The 20,330-nt window shown below is 38.0% G+C and overlaps 1 protein-coding gene across 1 annotated transcript in view; it reads right to left on the reverse strand.

Moving 5' to 3' along the window:
- MCTP1 (multiple C2 and transmembrane domain containing 1) overlaps positions 1-20,330 on the reverse strand; it is a 670,427-nt gene that overhangs the window by 77,250 nt on the left and 572,847 nt on the right. The window contains exon 17 of the mRNA XM_055131251.1: positions 18,991-19,044. Within this exon, the coding sequence (XP_054987226.1) occupies positions 18,991-19,044 (54 nt within the window). The remainder of the gene's footprint in view (positions 1-18,990; positions 19,045-20,330) is intronic.

The following is a 20,330-nucleotide window of genomic DNA, read 5'->3' on the forward strand; positions in this document are numbered from 1 at the left end:
ATCTAAGAAAGTTCATCCCACGAATAGAATTATGATGGTACATCTTTATTTACTTTGAGTATAGCTTAAATTGGAATTTTTCAATACTGGTATTTTCATATATTGATTTTATATTAATTATGGATAAAACCAAAATGTTCATTGTTTTGTGGCAAATTTATGGCCAATAGAAGAATGAAAAAAAATTAAAGTAGTACCTTAGACTAAAAGTAGCTAGTATTAAATCTATTAGACACAGTGGATCTTATTACTTATATGAAAATGCCTTGATTTTCACTTTTTGTTTGTATGTTTGCTTTGAGACCACATGCTGATCATGCTCAAGGCTTACTCCTGATTCTGTGCTCAGGAATCTCTCCTGGTGGTGCTCAGGGATTTGTGGTGTCAAGGATCAAACCAGGGTTGACTGCATGTAAGGCAAGTACCTTACCCATCTATTTTTTCCTTGGCCCTAAAGTATCTTGGTTTTTAAAGATTACGGTTTTATCTGGCTTTGGATTTTTCCTAAGGAAAAGACACATTTGTGTTAAAATATTTTTGAGTTCATCTCACCAAGATGAACTCAAGATAAACTCAAGATGAAACTTTTTGTTTTTATTTTTGAGTTATACCCAGCTGTGCTCAGGACTCACTCCTGGCTCTGTACTTGAGGATCACTCTTGAGAGGGCTTGGGGGACCATATGTGGTGCTGCGGATCAAAAAACAGGTCAGCTGCATGCAAGACAAGTGCTCTACCCACTGTACTATCACTTTGGTTCCTCATCAAGAAAAATAACTAACATGTTACTGAAATATTTTGGTAAAGCTACATATTTCTGAAGTTATATTTTCATCAAATGATGTCAACACAACAAAACTTGTAAAATTTCTTTAATATTTCCATTTTGCATGCAAGTTAATGAAAATAGATACCTCTATTTGCACAGCCAACTCCTGTTGGCAAGTTCTTTCAATCAAGGAAGAATTCCTACTTTGTGAACTCTTTTTAGAATCTGCAGAGTCAATGCCTTTAACATGGTGAGGAATTTCTTTGCCAAACAAACTTTCAGGCAGAATAAAAATCTTGGCACTCTGGGCTCAGATGAAGCATCTGTGATGCTTGGCAACACATCTGGTTCTGCTGCTTTGGTGAAATAACATGCTCCTCATCTCAACATGCAGTGGTGTCAGCCGGTGTCAACGACTCTGCCAACAATCCTGAAAAAATCGTGTCTATTCCTACAAATGTTGTCAACCCTCTTGAGAGCCAGGGCTGACACACTGCTATTTCAAGAGGTTTTGTCAAGAAGAGGAATAGAAGAGGAAGTTCATTGAAGCAATACAGAAGTTAGCTAGCTTTCCAGAAGATCTGTCTTGAAACATTCCTTGACCTTCAGGTGATAGTTATGTGAAGTTTTTATTTTGGAGGCAAAGGAAATCAATGATTATAATAATCCAACAGGAAAGAATCCAGTTATAGCTTATTCTATTTGATGAATAGTCTTGCCAATATATCTAGGTAAATCTTTCTATTTAAAAGCTTTTAGCTCAACCACCACTCTGGATGGGCTCTTCGGAGGTAGATATTGTGCTAAACACTCGAAGTTGGAGAGTTGCTTCTGCACACTGAAGTGAGGGGTGACAAAGCCTGTCAACATGTGTATGGGTAGAAATCCAGAGACTGCTGAAGCCAACTCTGAAAGCAAAGTCTGCCTTAGCTTCAATATGGAAAGTTGAATATTAAGCCCTCTTCTTTTAAGTGACAAATCATTTATATTTCAGACTTTTCAAAAGATCTCATTGACATAAGACGACTCGAAAAAATGGTGCAGAACTATGGGAGTCTAACTGTGTCTGCAGTGGTTTTCAACCACTGGTGCCCATCTGCAGGAAGATGATGGTAAAAACCACTGTCTATGACTCTCATTATGCCAAGCCCTTATTGAATAAAGGCTTCTGCAACTTCTTATTGTGTTTGTCATTGTTTTCTCTTGCCAACTGTCTCTTAATCTCTTATGGTCATGAAACATAAAATCCCATTGCTCTGCCAATACTACTCCATAATTCCAGTGTCAAAGCCAAATACCAATCTTCTTGTTGAGGTTTACTTCTGAACTGAATTCAATTTTACCATTAATGAAAAATTCATATTTGTCTCAGGTGTTTCAGGAAAACAGACCTGAATATCAAGAAGGTGGTGAGCATAGCAGAGATATAATTCTTAATAATTGCAATAAAATCAATTAAATTTCATAGTGAAAAAGAAAGGCATGAAAAAGTTTTTTGTTTCTGTTTTTTCTTCTGAGAGAAAGATTCCTCAGATACCTAAAGAATCTGAGACCCGAATTCAGTAACTACCCATTGCCCTAGCACTTCACTTTTCTTTACTCTTTTACTTAAGATCATCTATCTTATAGGAGCCATTCCCAGGAACAACCAGGCCTGGGTGTGCAGGCATCAGAATGGAACGCCAGGGCACACCTGGCCAGCTCTACAGGCTATGCTGTGCAGGCAACCGAGCAAAGGGCATTCTCTCTGCTTTACCACTTGGGATCTCTCTTGGGTGCCTGACACTTTGCAGAGTCAAACATGTGAAGGAATGAAATGATTACTGTAAGGAAATAAAATTCTTCTGTTGAGAAATTAAGCAGGGAGAGAGAGAATATAGAGGTTGAGGTATATTTCTTGTATATGATCTATTGCATTTGGTCCCGAATCACCTGGATAATCCTTGATACTGCAGGGACCAAACAGATCATGGCACTCTTAGGCCCTTAAACTAAACCATGGGTCTATAACTAGGAGGGGGTCACTGGTTTCGGTCTTCTGAGAATTGCTGAGAAGCTCCTCTCCCAAAAAGAAAAAAAAATCAACTATGCCTCAATGTTCCACATGCGGATGATTATAATAAGAACTTCTAACCTCTATTGCAAACCATATGCACAAAAGGAAAAGGATAGAGAGAGCAAGAAGGAAAGTGCCTCCCGTAAAGAAAGGTTGGGGGAGGGGGTGGGGTTTTGGGGGATGGTGGTAGGGAAACAGGGGACACTGGTGGTGGGAAACGTACACTGGTGGAGGGATGGGTGCTGGATCACTGTATGACTAAAACACAATTATGAACAGCTTTGTAATGATCTATCTCACGGATATTCAATTAAAATTTTTTTAAAAAAGTAATGTGGAGTTCATGCCCAATTCAATCTGCTAAATCAATGGCTAAATAAATAGCAGTACTCCTACAAGCGAAAGGAAAGTGCTTCTAAAAAGAAGACATCAGCTGCATTGTAAGTGGTCATTTATTTCTTCCCATTTGAAGAGGCTTCTCTGATATAAAAACTAAGGCAACTTGGGCACAAAGATTTACTTTTTCTGTAGATAGTTTTCAACTTCCACACTGAATAAAGAACCACATAGCAATAAGCATGTTGAAGAGCATGGTTAAGTTTATAAGGAAAAATTAGGTGTGCAGATCTGATGTCTTTTAATTGGGGGGAGGAGTATAGAAAATGTAGTTGGAGAACACCAGAATAGTTCATGTAGTGTCTATCATAATCCTACAGGCTTATACAACATAACTCTATTTTTGAGTGGGTAGGGGTTAAATAAAATAAGCCTTTAAGCCTTCTATTTATATTTTAGATTAATTATTAATTGATTTTCCATTGGTTTGCAATTCTATCTAAACTTTGGAGTACAGCTTCATACCACCGTATGTATATAGGCTTCACTGCACCCACCAGAAAGAACAGTGCCATTATCTGATCACAGTGACCCCAGTGACTCTCTACCCATTTCTCCCACCCCCACCCTGCCCAAATCAGTAACACCATATTTTTACAGTCTAAGAGTTATTTGGGGGGAATGAAGAGATACTTCAATGAGCTGTGTCACACTTGGGAGACCCAGGTTCAATTCCTAGTACTGCGTGATCCTGTCAGCAATGCCAGGACTGCCCTATGAGCACTGACCCAGGAATAGCCCCTGAGCATCACCAGGTATGATCCCAAACCAAAAAGTAGGTCTTTTTGTTGTGATTGTCTCCATTCATTTGCTTTGGTCATTTATTGCCTACATATGAGAGTTAGTTACTATAACTACCTCATTTGTTGGCTTATTTTGCTTAGCATAACACCATCAATACTGTGAAAAGAGGCAAGATTTCTTTAAAACAAAATTGAGTAGCATGGCACTGAGCATAGAAACCTTGACTTCCTTAATTTCTTTAATCTGCCAATGAGCATTTAGGGTGCTTGTTTGACTGTTGTAGAAAATGCCACTGAGAACATAGAACTGGTTGACATATCTTTTGGAGTTAGTGTTTTCCCATTATTTGGATGAAGACCCAGGAGTGGTATTGCTGGATATATGGTAGTTCTGTTTTTAGTTTTTTTAATGACTGCTATACTGATTTCCATTTGGCCTGCACTAATTTACATTCCCACCAATGGTGGACCAGAACTTCTTTTTCTCCACATCCTTCCCAACACATGTTGTTTCCAGTCTTTCTGAAACAGACTGAATTCACACGTGTGATGCGATATCTCACTGTGCTTTTGATTTGCATTTCTCTAGTAATAAGTGAAGTTGAACATCTCTTTAAGTGACTGTTGGCCATCTGTATGTCTTCTATGGAAAAACATCCATTCATTTCTTCTGCCCATTTTCTTAAAAATTAAGGTCTTTGTTTTTAGTTTTGTTGTTGCTGAGCTGAATACATTCTTTTCCATATATTTTGGATATTAACTTAAACCCTGTCTGATGTCTTATATATAAATGCCTTCTCCAAGTCAGTAAGTTGCCTTTTTGTGGTTTGTTTTTTTGTGATCACATATATATATATATATATAAAACTGATTATATATACATATATAAAATCCCATTTACTTATTTTTGCTTTTGTTTCCTTTGTTGTTGGAGTTGTGTCTACAAGGTTATCTCTGTAGCTCATATCTAGATATGAATTTTATTTTTTTAAATTTTATTCTTATTTCATTCTTCTGTGTATTTTATTTTTTCAGATCTCAAATCTAATCTTATATCTAATTTTGAATAACTTTAATGTATGGTGCTACTTATCTAGTTTCTTTGTTTTAAACTGATCTCCAAACACCATTTACTAAAAAAAAAAAAAAAAATCCCTTTCTTCGTTGTATTGTCCGGCTCCTTTTTTTTTTAATTTTATTGATTCACTGTGAGATCTAGTTACACACTTTCATGTCTGAGTTACAATCTCACAATGAGCAAACACCCATCCCTCCACCAGTGCACATTCCCCACCACCAATATCCCTAGTATACCCCCATCTTTCCCAACCTCCCATTGCCTCCATGGCAGACAGTATTCCCCACACTCTCTCTCTACTTTTGGGCATTATGGTTTGTAATGCAGATACTGAGAGGTTATCATGTTTGGTCCTTTATCTACTTTCAGCACTCATCTCCCATCCCAACCAATTTCTCCAACCATCATTTTCTTAGTGATCCCTTCTCTATTCCAGATGCCCTCTCTCCGCTTGCTTGTGAGGCAGGCTCCCAATGATGGAACAATCGTCCTGAGTCTTGTATCTACTGTCCTTGGATGTCTGTCTCATGTTATGTTATTTTATACTCCACAAATGAGTGCAGACCTTCTATATCCGTCCCTCTCTTTCTGACCCATTTCACATAGCATGATACTCTCCATGTCTATCCACTTATAAGCAAATTTCATGACTTCATCTCTCCTAACAGCTGCATAGTATTCCATTGTGGAGATGTACCAAAGTTTCTTTAACCAGTCGTCTGTTCTTGGGTACTTGGGTTGTTTCCAGATCTTGACTATTGTAAATAGTGCTCCAATGAACATATAGGTAAAGATGTCATTTCTACTACATTTTTTGTAGCCTTGGGATATATTCCCAGAAATGGTATCGCAGGGTCATATCAAGCTCAATTTCTAGTTTTTGAAGGATTGTCCATATTGTTTCCCAGAAAGGCTGGACCATTTGGCATTTCCACCAACAGTGAAAGATCCTCCCTGTTCCCCACATCCACACCAGCACTGGTTGCTTTTGTTCTTTTGAATGTGTGTGTCTCTGTGGTGGGAGATGATATTTCATTGTTGTTTTGATTTGCATCTCCCTGATGACTAGTGATGTGGAGCATTTTTTCATATGCCTTTTGGCCATTTGTATTTCTTTTTTGAGGAAGCTTTTGTTCATTTCTTCCTCTCATTTTTTGATGGGGTTGAAAGACTTTTTATTGTACAATTCTACTAGTGCTTTGTATATTAATCAATATATTATTAATCAAGATATGCCCTGGATATTAATCCCTTATCAGATGGGATTGGGTAAATATTCTTTCCCATTCTGTAGGCTCTTTCTGTATTTTGGTCACTGTTTATTTTGAAGTGCAGAAGCTTCTGAGTTTGATGTAGTCCCATTTGTTTATGTTTGTTACCACTTGCTTGGTCAGTGGTGTTTCATCCTTAAAGATGCCTTTAGCTTCAATGTCATGGAGAGTTCTGCCTACATTTTCCTCTATGTACCTTATGGATTCATGTCTGATATTGAGGTCTTTAATCCACTTTGATCTGACTTTTGTGCCTGGCACTAGACAGAGGTAAAAGTTCATTTTTTTGCAGGTAACTATACAGTCTTCCCAGAACCACTTGTTGAAGAGGCTTTCCTTGTTCCACTTCACTTTTCTTGTTCCTTTGTCAAAGATTAAGTGGCCACATATTTGGGGGTCTGTGACAGAATATTCAACTCTGTTCCATTAGTCTGTGATTCCTTTTCTAGCCCAATACCATGCTGTTTTAATTACTACTGCTTTGTAGTTGAGTTTGAAGTTGGGGAAGGTGATGCCACCCATCTTCTTTTTCCCAAGGATTGCTTTTGTGAGGAACTGGCCCAGAACAGACCAGAGGAACCAATTTAGCTTTCTCAAGACTCTTTTTACAGGAGCCCGCATGGCAGAATAACTTCATTTTCTGCCCCTGAGCAAGGAATTCGGATACAGGCATCCCGGGTCGCAAGAAGGGTGGTGGTCAGACCAGATAACCAGACCATTATCACAAGACCCATATCACAAGATCCATTATCACAAGACCCAGGACTGCCTCCAGAACTGGGACATTCCCGAATAGTGGCGTGAATACTGATCTCTAAAACCACAGGCTAAGGAGTGATGTCCTTTTATATGGCTAAGAAAGTTTGTAATATTACAAATCTATTGGCTATGAAATGTGCGGGCTCTGCTGTAACGGCCGGGAAGGCCTATGTAAGATCTCCTTTGGGTCATACCTGGCGATGCACAGATGTTACTCCTGGCTCTGCACTCAGGAATTACCCTTGGCGGTGCTCAGGGGACCATATGAGGTGCTGGAAATCGAACCCGGGTTGGCCGCATGCAAGGCAAATGACCCTCCAGGAATCTTTTGATTTCCTTTCTAAGCCACTCATTGTTCAATAGTGAGCTGTTTAATTTCCAGGTGTTTGATTTAGTTTTCTGTTTGTGTGTGTGATTTACTTTTAATTTCCGCACATCACGGTCTGATTCTATCTTCTTAATTTTATGGAGGTATGTTTTGTGGCTCAGTATGTGGTCTATCTCAGAGAATGTTCCATGCACACCTGAGAAGAATGTGTATTTAGCTTTTTTTTTTTTTTTTTTTGATTTTTGGGTCACACCTGGCGATGCTCAGGGGCTACTCCTGGCTTTGCACTCAGGAATCACTCCTGGCGGTGCTCAGGGGACCATATGGGATGCTGGGAATTGAACCCGGGTCGGCCGCATGCAAGGCAAACGCCCTACCCGCTGTGCTATCTCTCCAGCCCCAGAATGTGTATTTAGCTTTTTGAGGATGAAGTGTCCTGTATATATCTACTAAGCCCCTTTCTTCCATTTCTTCCCTCAGATGAAGTTATGTCCTTGCTAAGCTTGAGTCTGTTTGATCTATCGAGAGTTGATAAAGTGGTGTTGAAGTCTCCCACTAGTATTTTGTTGCTACTGTCTTTCTTTAAGTCTATGAGTAGTTGTTTTAAGTACTTTGCTGGTCCCGAGTTAGGTGCATATACATTTAGTATTGTAAGTTCTTCCTATTGTACAGATCCTTGATCAATAAGAAATGACCTTCACTGTCTCTTGTGACCTTCTTCAGTCTGAAATCAATGTGGTCTGATACCAGGATGGCTACTCCAGCTTTTTTATGGGAGTTGTTCGCCTGTGGGATTGTTTTCCAGTCTTTGGCTTTGAGTCTATGTTTGCTCTCACTGTGGAGATGTGTTTCTTGCAGGCAGCAGAATGTTGGGTTCAATTTTCTGATCCATCCTGCCACTCTGTGTCTTTAAACTGGTGCACTTAGTGCATTGATGTTTGAGAGATTATTGTTACAAGTTTTTGTCCCATCTTTCTGCTGAAATTTGGTGTATTTGTGGGGCTTGTCTTGTCTTGTCTTGTCTTAAAGCAGACCATTTAGTTCTTGTAACCATGGCTTTGAGTCCATGAAGTTACTGAGTTGTTGTTTATCTGTGAAACTGTGTGCTGTTCCTTCTGTTATTAATGAGAGTCTAGCTGGGTAAAGTATTCTTGGTGAGGCATTTATTTCAATTTTTTCTCTATATTCCACCACAGTTTTTGAGCCGTGAGGGTTTCATCAGGTTGTGAATCTTAAGAATGCTCCTTTATAGACAATTTCTTTCTTTGATCTTGCTGCCTTCAGAATTTTGTCTCTGTCTAAGATTTTGGTCATTTTGATCAGGATGTATCTTAGGGCATTTTTATTTGGATTTCTTCTAGCTAGTACCCTTTTGGGCCTCATGAATGTGGTTGCATGTTTTCTTCAGCTCTGGGAATGTCGTAGCAATGATGTCTTTGACAGTTTCTTCTTCATCAGGGTTTTCTTCTTGTCCTTCTGGGACTCCAATAATTCTTATGTTACTCCTTTTAGCTTCATCCCAATCTTCTCTTGACATCTGTCCCTGGATTGTAGTTTCTTTTTCCATTTTCTGCTCTTTTCTGGAGAGTCTCTGCACTTCATCTTCAAACTTGCTGATTCTGTCCTCAGCAGTTATTACTCTGCTGTTGAGACCTTCCACTGAGTTTTTCAATTTGCCTACTAGGTTTTTCAGTTATGACATCACCGTTTGTAATTTTGTTTGCATTATCCTCATTTCTACTTTCAAAGCCTCTTGTATCTTATTGGCGGTGCTTTCCATTGATTGGTTTAACTCCCTATGCATCCTCAGTAGGTCCCTTCAAAATTCCTTGTCAGAGAGATTGTTTAGCACTTCATTAATGTTGAGGTCTTCTGGGCTAGCCTCTTCAATAAGTAAGCTTGGTGGGCTTCTATGTTGTTTTACCATTGTGACCTGTGTGGTTTAGGCCTTCATGCTTACTGTTACTATTCTGCTTTTGGTGCAGTATTAATTGAGGTGGGCTTAATGAATTATTTGCTAATGTATTTCTGGTGGTTAAGCTAACCTAGTGAAAGTTCCACCTAAGAGGCTAACTTATGGTTCTTATGGGATATGGAGGGGGAGAATAACTTGAGGCCGTGTTCGGCGACTTTGTTTTAAATTAACTGTCAATATAGCCATGAATTTATTTCTAGGATTTCAAATATATTTCATTTGTCTACGTGCTTGTTTTTGTTCCAATACCTATAATTTTGATTATTATCATTTTAGAGTGTATTCCAAAGTCAGAGAATAAGATACCCTGTTTTTCTTCTTTTATCTCAGGATTTCCTTGGCTATTTGAGGTTTTTAAATTTGGTTCCATACCAATAAATGCTTGTTATATTTTCTTAGGAAAAAAGTCTTTGATAAGGATTTTGACGAGGATTACATTGAATCTGAAATTACATGAGCCACAATGATCATTTTAACAATGTTTATTTTTTTCTAATATAAGATCATGGGCTATCTTTCCATTTCCTTGTGTCCTACTCTTTTAACAATATCTCACATTTTTCAGCACATAAATCTTACACCTCCTTTGTTAAGATTTTTCAAATTTTTGATGAGATTATAAATTGTATTTTATATGATATTTTATACTTTATCTCTTTCATTAGACTAGAAATAGAATTGCATTCACTTCTATTTCAATAACTCATTACATATATGGATGCAAGAAACTTCTGTGCATTCACTTAAAATCCTCTGACTTGACTGTATTCATATATTATTTCTAGTAATATTTTGGTGGAGTTTTTTTAGAATTATCTATGCAATCTGCAAACATAATAGCTTAACTTCTCTTCCAGTCTTTTTTCCTTTCACATACTTTTCTTGCCTAATTTTTCTGGCTAGAACTTTCAAAAACTATCCTGAGCAGTAAGAGTGAGAGTGAACATCCTTGTCTCATTGTGATTTAGGTAGAAAAGTTTCCAGTTTTTCAGAATTTAGCATGATGCTGGGTGTGGTTTTGCTGCACTTGACCTTCACTATGTTGAGGTATGTTCCCTCTATTTCTGATATGCTGAATCCTGTAAAAGTACTTTACAGCATATATTAATATGATCCTTTTATTTACATCTGTCCTACAGTTAATGTGTTGCATTAATTGATTTGTTTATGCTGAATAAACCATTCTTGAATCCCTGGAATAAATTCCTCTTCATCATGAAGAATGATTTTCCTAATGTGTTGTATTTGATTTGCTGGGATTTTGTTGGAATATTTGCATCCATATTTATCAGAGATATTGGACTTTAGTTTTGTGTATGTGTTGCTATCTTAGAATTAGGGTAATGTTAGGTTTATAAAATATGATTGGTAATATTAGATCCTCATTTTAATTTTTGGGAAGATTTCATCTTCTTTGGAAGTTTTTTAGAAAGTACTGGTGAAGGCATCTTTGTCTAGAGTTATTCTTTGTCTTTGACTTCTGATTATTGTTTTTATTTCTGTACTTGTGATTTGTCTAGTCATATATTTCTTAAGTCAGCTTTGAAAGTTGTAAGAGTTTAAAATTTTGTCTAATTCTTCTAAATATTTCATTTCTTTTTGCATATAGATGTCCAGAGTTGTCTTCTATAATGTTTTCTCTTTTTTGGTTTTTTCTTAGTAACTCAGTCAAGGGTTTATCAATTTTTAATCCTTTCAAAAATCAGCCCTTATTTTTTCTGACTTTTTGCATAATTGTTTTCATTTTTATTGCAAGTCTATCTTATAGTTTTATTTCAGAAGTTGAAAGTGGGTATCTCACTTGTTAAAAGTCAGGATGTGGACAAGATTACATGCCTTCCTGTGGGACTCTACAGGAGACTCCATTCTCATGCTCTTTCTACCCTCCAAGGTTTCTTAGCTTGTAGCCCCCGTTTTCCTCCTAGTCACAATAGGTAATAACTAGCAAAGTGGCTTCTCACTGCCAGATTTTATTTAATTAATGATAATCATCTGGCCCTACTGGATACCCCTTCATCGGGTATTATACAGCTATTCCTTCCATTGCCATTTCTTCCATGGCTGGTTCCTGTTTCCTTCCATTACTGTTTCTCATTTTATCCTCAATCTTACCAAACTTGTGATGTATGGGACACTTTCCAATGTCACAGATTGAGAGGTTTGTACTTCTTTTTTTTTTTTTTTTGGTTTTTGGGTCACACCCGGCGATGCACAGGGTTATTCCTGGCTCTTCACTCAGGAATTACCCCTGGCAGTGCTCAGGGGACCATATGGGATGCTGGGATTAGAACCCGGGTCGGCTGCATGCAAGGCAAACGCCCTACCCGCTGTGCTAACGCTCCAGCCGCCTGTACTTCTTGTCTTTATAAAACTTCTCAATGTTCTGAGTCTGCTTGATGATGGTGAGAATAAGGATGATGAACTTGGAAAGCTCAGATATTTGAACATTTTGGATGCCCTAGGTCACCTGTCATTTTGGTGAATCACAGGAGGGAAAGTTTTACCTTTGTGTTGTCCAGATGTTTTGCCAGCTTGTCCTTTTTCCAGGAAGGTCCTAAGTGTTGCTTCTGACCATAACAAACAACTTTCCAGCTGCTATACCATCTGAAGCTCCTTCCACTTTAGGACACAGAATTATACTGGTCCCACTTAGAAAATAAAGAGTTATCTCCCTATTTCAAAGTCAGTTGATTAGTAAACCTTATCCCATCTACTATATTACTTATTCTCGCAAGGTACTGTAATACATCCAAAGAATCCAGAAATTAAAAAGAGAACAGGGGGCTGGAGTGATAGCACAGCGGGTAGAGTGTTGGCCTTTCACGCGGCTGACCTGAGTTTGATTCCCAGCATCCCATATGGTCCCCTGAGCACCACCAGGGGACTAACTCTGCACTAACTCCTGAGTGCAGAGCCAGGAGTGACCCCTGTGCATCGCCGGGTGTGACCCAAAAAAGAAAAAAAATAGAGAGAGAGAACAGGACTTTTAGGACTGGAGGACGAGGGAAGGTTATTCTGACTATCACACATAACAATGGGCTGGAGGAAATGTCCCCACTGGTGCTATCAAAATATTTAAACATGCTTGAAATAATCAGCATCTGTGTTTTAATTTTTTTTGAAAATATAGTCTTTGGGAAGAATAAAGATGCTAATCTTGGAAGGCCTGAATGTTAGTTTGGCTATTCCACCTATTTTTCCCTTTTGGCAGTCATTTAAGTATGACGAATGCACAGCTTTCGGAGGTGGAGAGATAAAACAGTGGGTATGCTGCTTGTCTTGCATGCAGCTGACCCGAGTTCAATCCCTGGCTCCCCTGAAGGGCTCCCAAACCTGCCAGGAATGATCCTAGAGCACAGAGGGTGTGGGTCAAAAACCAAAATAATAATAATAATAATAATAATAATAATAATGAAAATAAAGCACAGCTTTCTCATTTAATATCTGTTTGCTAGGGACCACATCTAGAGGTTCTCAAGGCTGACACCTGGCTCCGCACTCAGGGATCACTACTGGCTGTGCTGGGGCTGGGAAGACACCACAAATAGTTTGGGGTATTGAACTGGGGTAAGCCTCCAGCAAGGCATGCATCTTACCTCCTGTACTACATCTCCAGCCCCACTAATGTTATTTTTTTAAATAATAATAATAAAATTTTATTATTGCATTCAGAAAACATACTGAAACACACCAGTCTCCTTAAACATTATCAAATCTTAGTACACTTTAAGCTAACAGTGAATTAGTTTGCTTTTCTAAATTTGTGGCAAGTGAAATCTTGCCAATAATTAAAATATGTTACTAAGAGGGGTCATTCGCTGTAGGTAGGTTCACGGAATGACCAAAATTTTCAATAATTAGCCCTGCACAAAACTCATTGTGCAAGAAATACCAGGTGTTAGACTTTTTGAGCTTGTCACAAACCTTTAACTTTGTTAAAGGTTAATCCACTAATGTTATTCTTATATGTTCTTTTTTGCAACAGATAAGATGAAGAAACAGCCCATGGAGTCCTCTGTCTGAACAAGCACACAGCACCCCAGAGAAGAATGAGACAATAAACAAGTGGTTCATATTACATTACAATTGTAAAATATTCTTCTGCTATAGAAAGTTTCCAATAATCTTTGAAAGGACTGTATCACTGTATCACTGTCATCCTATTGTTCATCAATTTGCTATAGCAGGTGCCAGTAACGTCTCCATTCATCCTAGCCTTGAGATTTTAGCAGCCTCTCTTTACTCATTCTTCCCAATGGTGCCGCATTGGAGGCTCTTTTCAGGGTCAGGGGAATGAGACTCATCATTGTTACTGTTTTTGGCATATAGAATACACGACGGGGAGCGCACCAGGTTCTTCCTGTGTGGGCAGGATACTCTCAGTAGCTTGCTGGGTTCTTTAAAAGGGAGAACTAGGCAATAAGCGGTCCGGGAACTTTGAACATGTCTAGGCAAACAGAGCTTCCTATTCAAAGAAGACAATGACTGCTTTGGTTTTGTTTTAGAGAAAGGCTGATTCTAGATGGTTGTAGTAGGCAAAATTATACCTCTTAGTGTACAGTTGCTTCAAAATGCCCTACTTTGGGGCTGGAGTGATAGCACAGTGGGTAGGGCGTTTGCCTTGCATGCGGCCGACCCGGGTTCGAATCCCAGCATCCCATATGGTCCCCTGAGCACCGCCAAGGGTAATTCCTGAGTGCATGAGCCAGGAATGACCCCTGTGCATTGCTGGGTGTGACCCAAAAAGAAAAAATAATTAAAAATGCCCTACTTTTTTGTGGGGGGAAGTGTTTAGAGCTTACTCCTGGATCTCACTCCTGGTGGAACTCAAGGGCCCATATATTTAGTCAGAGATGAGCTGGTACAAGGCAAGCATCCTACTTGTTTTGCTCTACCTCTCGTTCAAATGTCCTACTCGTGTCTATGAGGGGGATTTAGGAATCTGGTGCGATAATCGTCCCCATAATTAGATTACACTACATCGCACAATAGACTTTAGGAAAGAGAGATCACTTTTGGAAGGACTGGCCTAATCAGATGATCCATTAAAGGGACTGGGCTATTCCTAAAGAAATATTTAAGAACTGAGCGAGATTTAACATGAGGAAGTTCTGCATTGATGAATAAGGAGATAGAAGAGGGTCATAGTAACTTGCCATTAGGAAATTCCGTAAAAGTATGTTTAGACCAGATGGCTCAGCTTAACTAATATCTTGAATATGAGACTTTTGAGTGGAGAATCTAGTGCGTGGAATTCTGATTGATCTGAGATAATAAGTGTGTATGGTTTTAAGCCTCTAAGTTTGTGATAATTTGTCATGCAGTAACAGAAAACTAATTGACTAATATTAAGGTATTTCTAGTTAAACATGAGAGGGCTTTTTGAAGAACACTTTCTCCTGCTTCCTCCATGTAAATGCCATTCACCAAATTTGATTCCCTACCCACTCCACCACCACCCCCACCAACACCATGTGGTTATTTCATTGCATGTAACTGAACACACCATTTTGTCAGATTCAAATCTTCTTTCATATCACATATCAGAGTTATCTCCCTTTTCCCCCTTAAGGTTGATTGAGATGCAGAGATGTATGCATGTTTGGTATATTATATACATTTTTTAAGGCTGAAGAATCAAACCAGAAAACAGAGATTTCAAGAATTAAAGCAAGCAGTCTGTGTTTTGAAATAATTCAGCTATGTTCATTCATTGCATCTAGTTATCTTGAAACACAGTAACCTTGACATACTGGTTGAAGAAAACAGAGAAGCAATGTAAGCATAAATGCCTGAACATTTTAATATCTTTTATCAATAAACATTACTAGAATTCCATGCATTTGAATCCAGACTTTTCCTGAGGAAAACCTGCATTCTATCTTCTGCTTCCTGATAGTGCAGCTGGATCTTATTACAAGGCTAGGGTACACCATGGGAAGCGTGCCTAAACTTTTAAAGCTACAAAACGCAAGCTGATCTTCATTAATTTGATGTCTAGATTATGCAGATTGACCACAGTACTATTATACATAACATGGTGAAAAACATCATTTTATGGCTTGTTGAGAGCCCCACCTACACAATTTAGCTGAGCTTTATTTACTAAGATATTCCATTAACCACAAAGGCAGGATTTGGTGTCAGGTCAAAAATCAGATCAAACTGTGACTTAGTGGCTGATGACAGAGAATGCTCTACAACAAAGAGAACTGAGGACACAGTGTGATGTCTTTCTAACATTTAATTCAGGAAAAATTTAATCCCTGCCACAGTTTAATATAGTACTGCTACATACATAATGCATACAAGTGAAAATATTAAAACTCAATGATTCATAACTAATACTCACCACTTAAAATCCTTACTTGCTGCCTTTGTGAAAACTATGGAGCTGGATTAAGAGAGAAGCCACCCAATTTCAGATTTAAGTAAATGTGGAAGGTACATTTTAGAATGATGGATAAGATGAAGGATCATTAGCCTTCACCTGAATGATGATTTTCTATCGCAATTAAAACAAGGGAAACACATTTGGAAAGAAAATCTCCTCTCTCCACCCCCAAATGATTCAGGAATCCAGATAAATAGTGAATCAGTTTCAACCAGCTTTAACCCAAGTTTTCCCAGGTGCTAAAATCATCACTAAAGAACAACTATCACAAAACAATGATATCAATAAATTATAACCTATGTTGATTTAGTTTTATATACCAGTGTCTTGGCCATTTCTATAATTATGCCGAAGGAAGGCACTCCAAGCTGAAATGAAATAAATGACTTCAGTTTATGCCCACACGGACCCTGTCAAGTAGCCAATGACTTGCCCTTTCATTGTGAGTGACTAATATCAATGCTGGCTCTAAAGAAAGACACTTTTCATAATCGCCCAACAATCTGCTAAGTGAAAACATATGGATAGGCTTAGGCAAAGCCTGCCAGGGGTCTTTGCTGAATGGAAAACAGGTGCTCTCATTCTGTGCCACGTAATACCCCATTTACCCCCAAGTCCAAAGGTTAGAGGACTAATAGCTGCCTTGTGGTAATCAGGGAAAGCCAAGACACTAGCCCTGCGAAACATCTGGGACATATTTTACATACTTGCAACATATGCTTCAGGTTCAATTAAAGTGAGGCTTTGGCACATTTATTAATCTTTTTTACTTTTATCTTATAAGAGGACCCACTGACCTGACCCTACTATTAGACCATATGAGAAAACAGAAATAATGAGAGCTAGAGGTCAGTACCTGCTCGCACGGCAAAAGACACATTTGTTTTCTCATGAAATTCCATTATGCATGACTCTATACACAAACTAAATAGAGGAACCAATGCATTTTTTTTAAAGTAGGAAATCATCCTTTTCCCATTTGGATGCACTGATAACCAAGACTTGCAATACAGACTATTTTGAGAGTCAAGCAAGAAGAAAGTGGAAACATGGAACTTGCCGAACCTTTCACATGTCCATTTCTTATAGTAAAACTCTGTATTTCGAAAAGTGCATTCTAGGGATTCTTCCCTCTGTTGAGTGAGTCACCACAAGTCTATTGTAAAGTGCTGCATTTGAGATTTTTAACATTTTTAGATTTTTTTGCCATTAATTACATCACAAGGAAAAAAAAAACTCTTTTTAGACAATATCATACAAATGGCTGAATTTATAAAAAAAAAATCAGTTGTCCATATTTTCCTATGAAAAGCACAGTGTCCACAGCTTATAGTAAAGACTATTCTTGAATCCACATGGTAATTTGAGCACTCATGTCCAATCAACTTTGGTAACTAGATCCAAAATTGTACTAAAACCAGGTGCTATTTTCAGACAACCAAATACTAGATTACAATAGATGCCATTTGGAAATTTGGCATACCACCCTGGCATTTTCTACTACATTTTCTACCTTCAAAACATTAGTGTTTTGGTGAGCTGGTGAAACCTGGTGTGCTATTTGTTTTACAGTCTTGATATTTTCTCTATTAAAAAATGACTAGAAATGGGAAATTAGTAGCATAACAACAAAAGTCAAAACAATACAGGTTGACCTCAGCAGGGGCACTGAAGTACTAGACTTCACTAAAGGTTTCCATTTATTAACATTCCTGAGAAAATGCCTGATGCTAGAAAGAATCTTTATGATGGCTTTAATAATAAAGCAGCAACAAGGAAAGGAAAATGGCCATAAATGGATGGCAGCTCAGTGTTTATCAGCAGAGAAATGATGATTCAGAGCTGGCATGTTGAGTTAAAATACAAGCTCTCTACAGCTCCACAACTGACCTTAACAATAAATCATACCATTTACTTCCAGAAGTCTATGCTCATGTTATTTAACATTAAAAACAAGTACATATGTGTTTTTGCAGGACGGAGATTTTGTTAGCTTCTGTTTGATGATGTTGCTAATGACTAAATGATGTACAGAGTAAAAATTTCACATAAAAGCTCTATCAATTTAAAAATGTTTGAAATAGCAATTGAAGGATGTGTGCATGCATGTGCGTATGTGTGGATGTGGATGTGTTTCCATTTTCCTTCAAGCACTGAATATTAGGGACAATCACTTGAGAAGATAAACTAATCACTGTAAATTTTTTTGACATTTCCAGTGCTTGCTTCCTGCACACAGATTCTGACACTGGTATATAACTGTACATCTCCAGTGGAATCAAAGGCCAAAGGCATAAATTAAGATACACTATTTTCCTCCTTTCTTCAAAAAGTTTCACTGCTTTATTATCACAGAAGTTAGAGAGATTTCAATGAAGGTCAAAATCTGGTTTGAAATGCTAAACAATATGTTAATATTAAACGATATTCTCTCTCCCACCTCTCAAGCTCACTCTAGGAATTTTTTAGATTTTTAGGTCTAGAAATGCCCCAAATGATGATAAACTACCTGTCTTGCATAGAAAGCTGTTCTTCCTACTTCAACCACTTCTAAAGTGGTACAAGGTCATTCTAATTCCTTTCCCCAGTTGTCCCATCTCCCCGGGGGACAACCAATCCAAGCAGTCCCAGAAACTAATTGTTATTTACTGTGGTTTCCATCTCCAAACCAACTCGCAGTCGAAATCTGAGCCTCCCTTTTTGTGATTTTCTGAGGAAGGAGTCAGGGCCATTCCTAGACTGGGCAAAGGCAGTGAGTGTTGACCTCATTTTAATGTCCTTGGTCACCTTCTGCACTGGTCTTCCTCCCGAATTACAGATGACAATATCCACGTTCAACTCATGCATGCTATTTTCTCACTTTTCTCTTCTCCCAAGTGTAGCCTGATTTGTAATACTCAAGATAGGACAAATTTTTGCCCTTCAAAAACAGTTGTCACTGCCGTTATCTTCATGAAAGCTATCAAGTTCCAGACAAGCTGATTTTTTTCCCCGTTGTTCCTGGCAGAAAAATATTTGACCCAGCTCTGGACAAAAGCGAAGAGGATTTATAGCCCTCTCTCCCTCTTTGCAACATGCAGTGGCATTGTTACGATGATAAACAGCACTGTCCAATTTTCTGGACTCAAAACACTTCAACTCCTTTTTTAACTGTCTGTGAAAACAGTGTCATGTCTACATTTCTTCATCCCCAGGTACCCAAGTGCTGGGAAAGATAATTACCTTGTCATCTTTGTCATCTTCTTCTTCCTCGTCCTCTAACATGTCCTCCAGTACCTACAGACAGAAACAGAAGTCATTTCCAGGCTCCTAAAAGAGAGAATTTTGTTCTGTCATTTTGAACATTTAGGAAATGAGAACTTTATTAACATTTGAAACAGATGCACTGAGAAGGGATAGTTGGTCTGCAGAGAGGGATTAGGAAAAACCTATATCATTAATTGGTTAAAACAATGGAACTGAATCTTAGTCAGGGAAACTGTAGTGGCATGAAATATTCTGCAATAACTTGAAGAATCTGAAATATGCAAAAGTAAATGAACATTCATTTTAGGGATGCTGTAAATCAAGATGTTTCCCTTTTACCTGCCCTACAGTCTATATTAATCAGGCAAGAGCTAGATAACTAAGCAGAAAACAGCTCTGCTATTTGAATTACGTTTCACCGAACTCTAAGATAAAAATCTGCCTGTTCATTGATTCAGGCTGGTGGTCTACAACATACAGATAACAATATCTCTCTTGGTTCAAATTTTAATTCTTACATCCAAAAATCAAATTTTGAAGGTATTATCTTTAGCTTTTCAATTTTGTGGATTTCCTGAAACTTCAACGTTGACTTCTCTGTGATTTTATATAAAGATAACATTATGAGAACAAGACATTATGAGGATAAGAACAAGTCTGAAAGAGAATTAGTGTGTATGAAAAATCCAGGTAGGTGCAAGTGTATATATCTTTAATGGCTCCTATTTACCTACTTAAGCAGAATGGGCTCATTAGTTTGGGTTTTCCAAATATTTTTTCTTTGTCTCAATCAGTATATATCTAGAGGTATTTTGAGTGGAACTTTATATTGTTTTAGGTATTTTACTATGGTTTTATATGTCATACAGACACAAAGATACACATATACACTCCATGGAAACCAAATATTTTTTAATAGTTTGGGAGAGATTGTTATACAAATAAAGAGCAGCTTATGGTTTTATTGATGATATTTGATACAATGTCTTATGGCACTTTTAACTTTCTATCCAATTTGTTGTGCTTCATCTCTGAATAAACTTGATATAATGCCAAAAAGGCATGCCAAAAAGCATGCCTACAGGTTTTTTTTGAGGGGTGAGGGGTGTTGAGCCACACTCAATAGTATTCAGGGCTTACTCCTTGTCAAAGGCACACTGCATGGTACTGTGGGAATACAAATATGGGTAACTGAAACACATATAATTCACCAATATTCATACTAGTCTTCAAGAGGCTGTATAATCAAGGGGTTGGAATTATAGTACAACAGGTAGGCATTTGCTTTGCACCTGCTAATCGAGGTTCTATCCCTG

The sequence above is a fragment of the Sorex araneus genome, chromosome 1 (assembly GCF_027595985.1).
Source record: "Sorex araneus isolate mSorAra2 chromosome 1, mSorAra2.pri, whole genome shotgun sequence".
Classification (NCBI taxonomy): domain Eukaryota; kingdom Metazoa; phylum Chordata; class Mammalia; order Eulipotyphla; family Soricidae; genus Sorex; species Sorex araneus.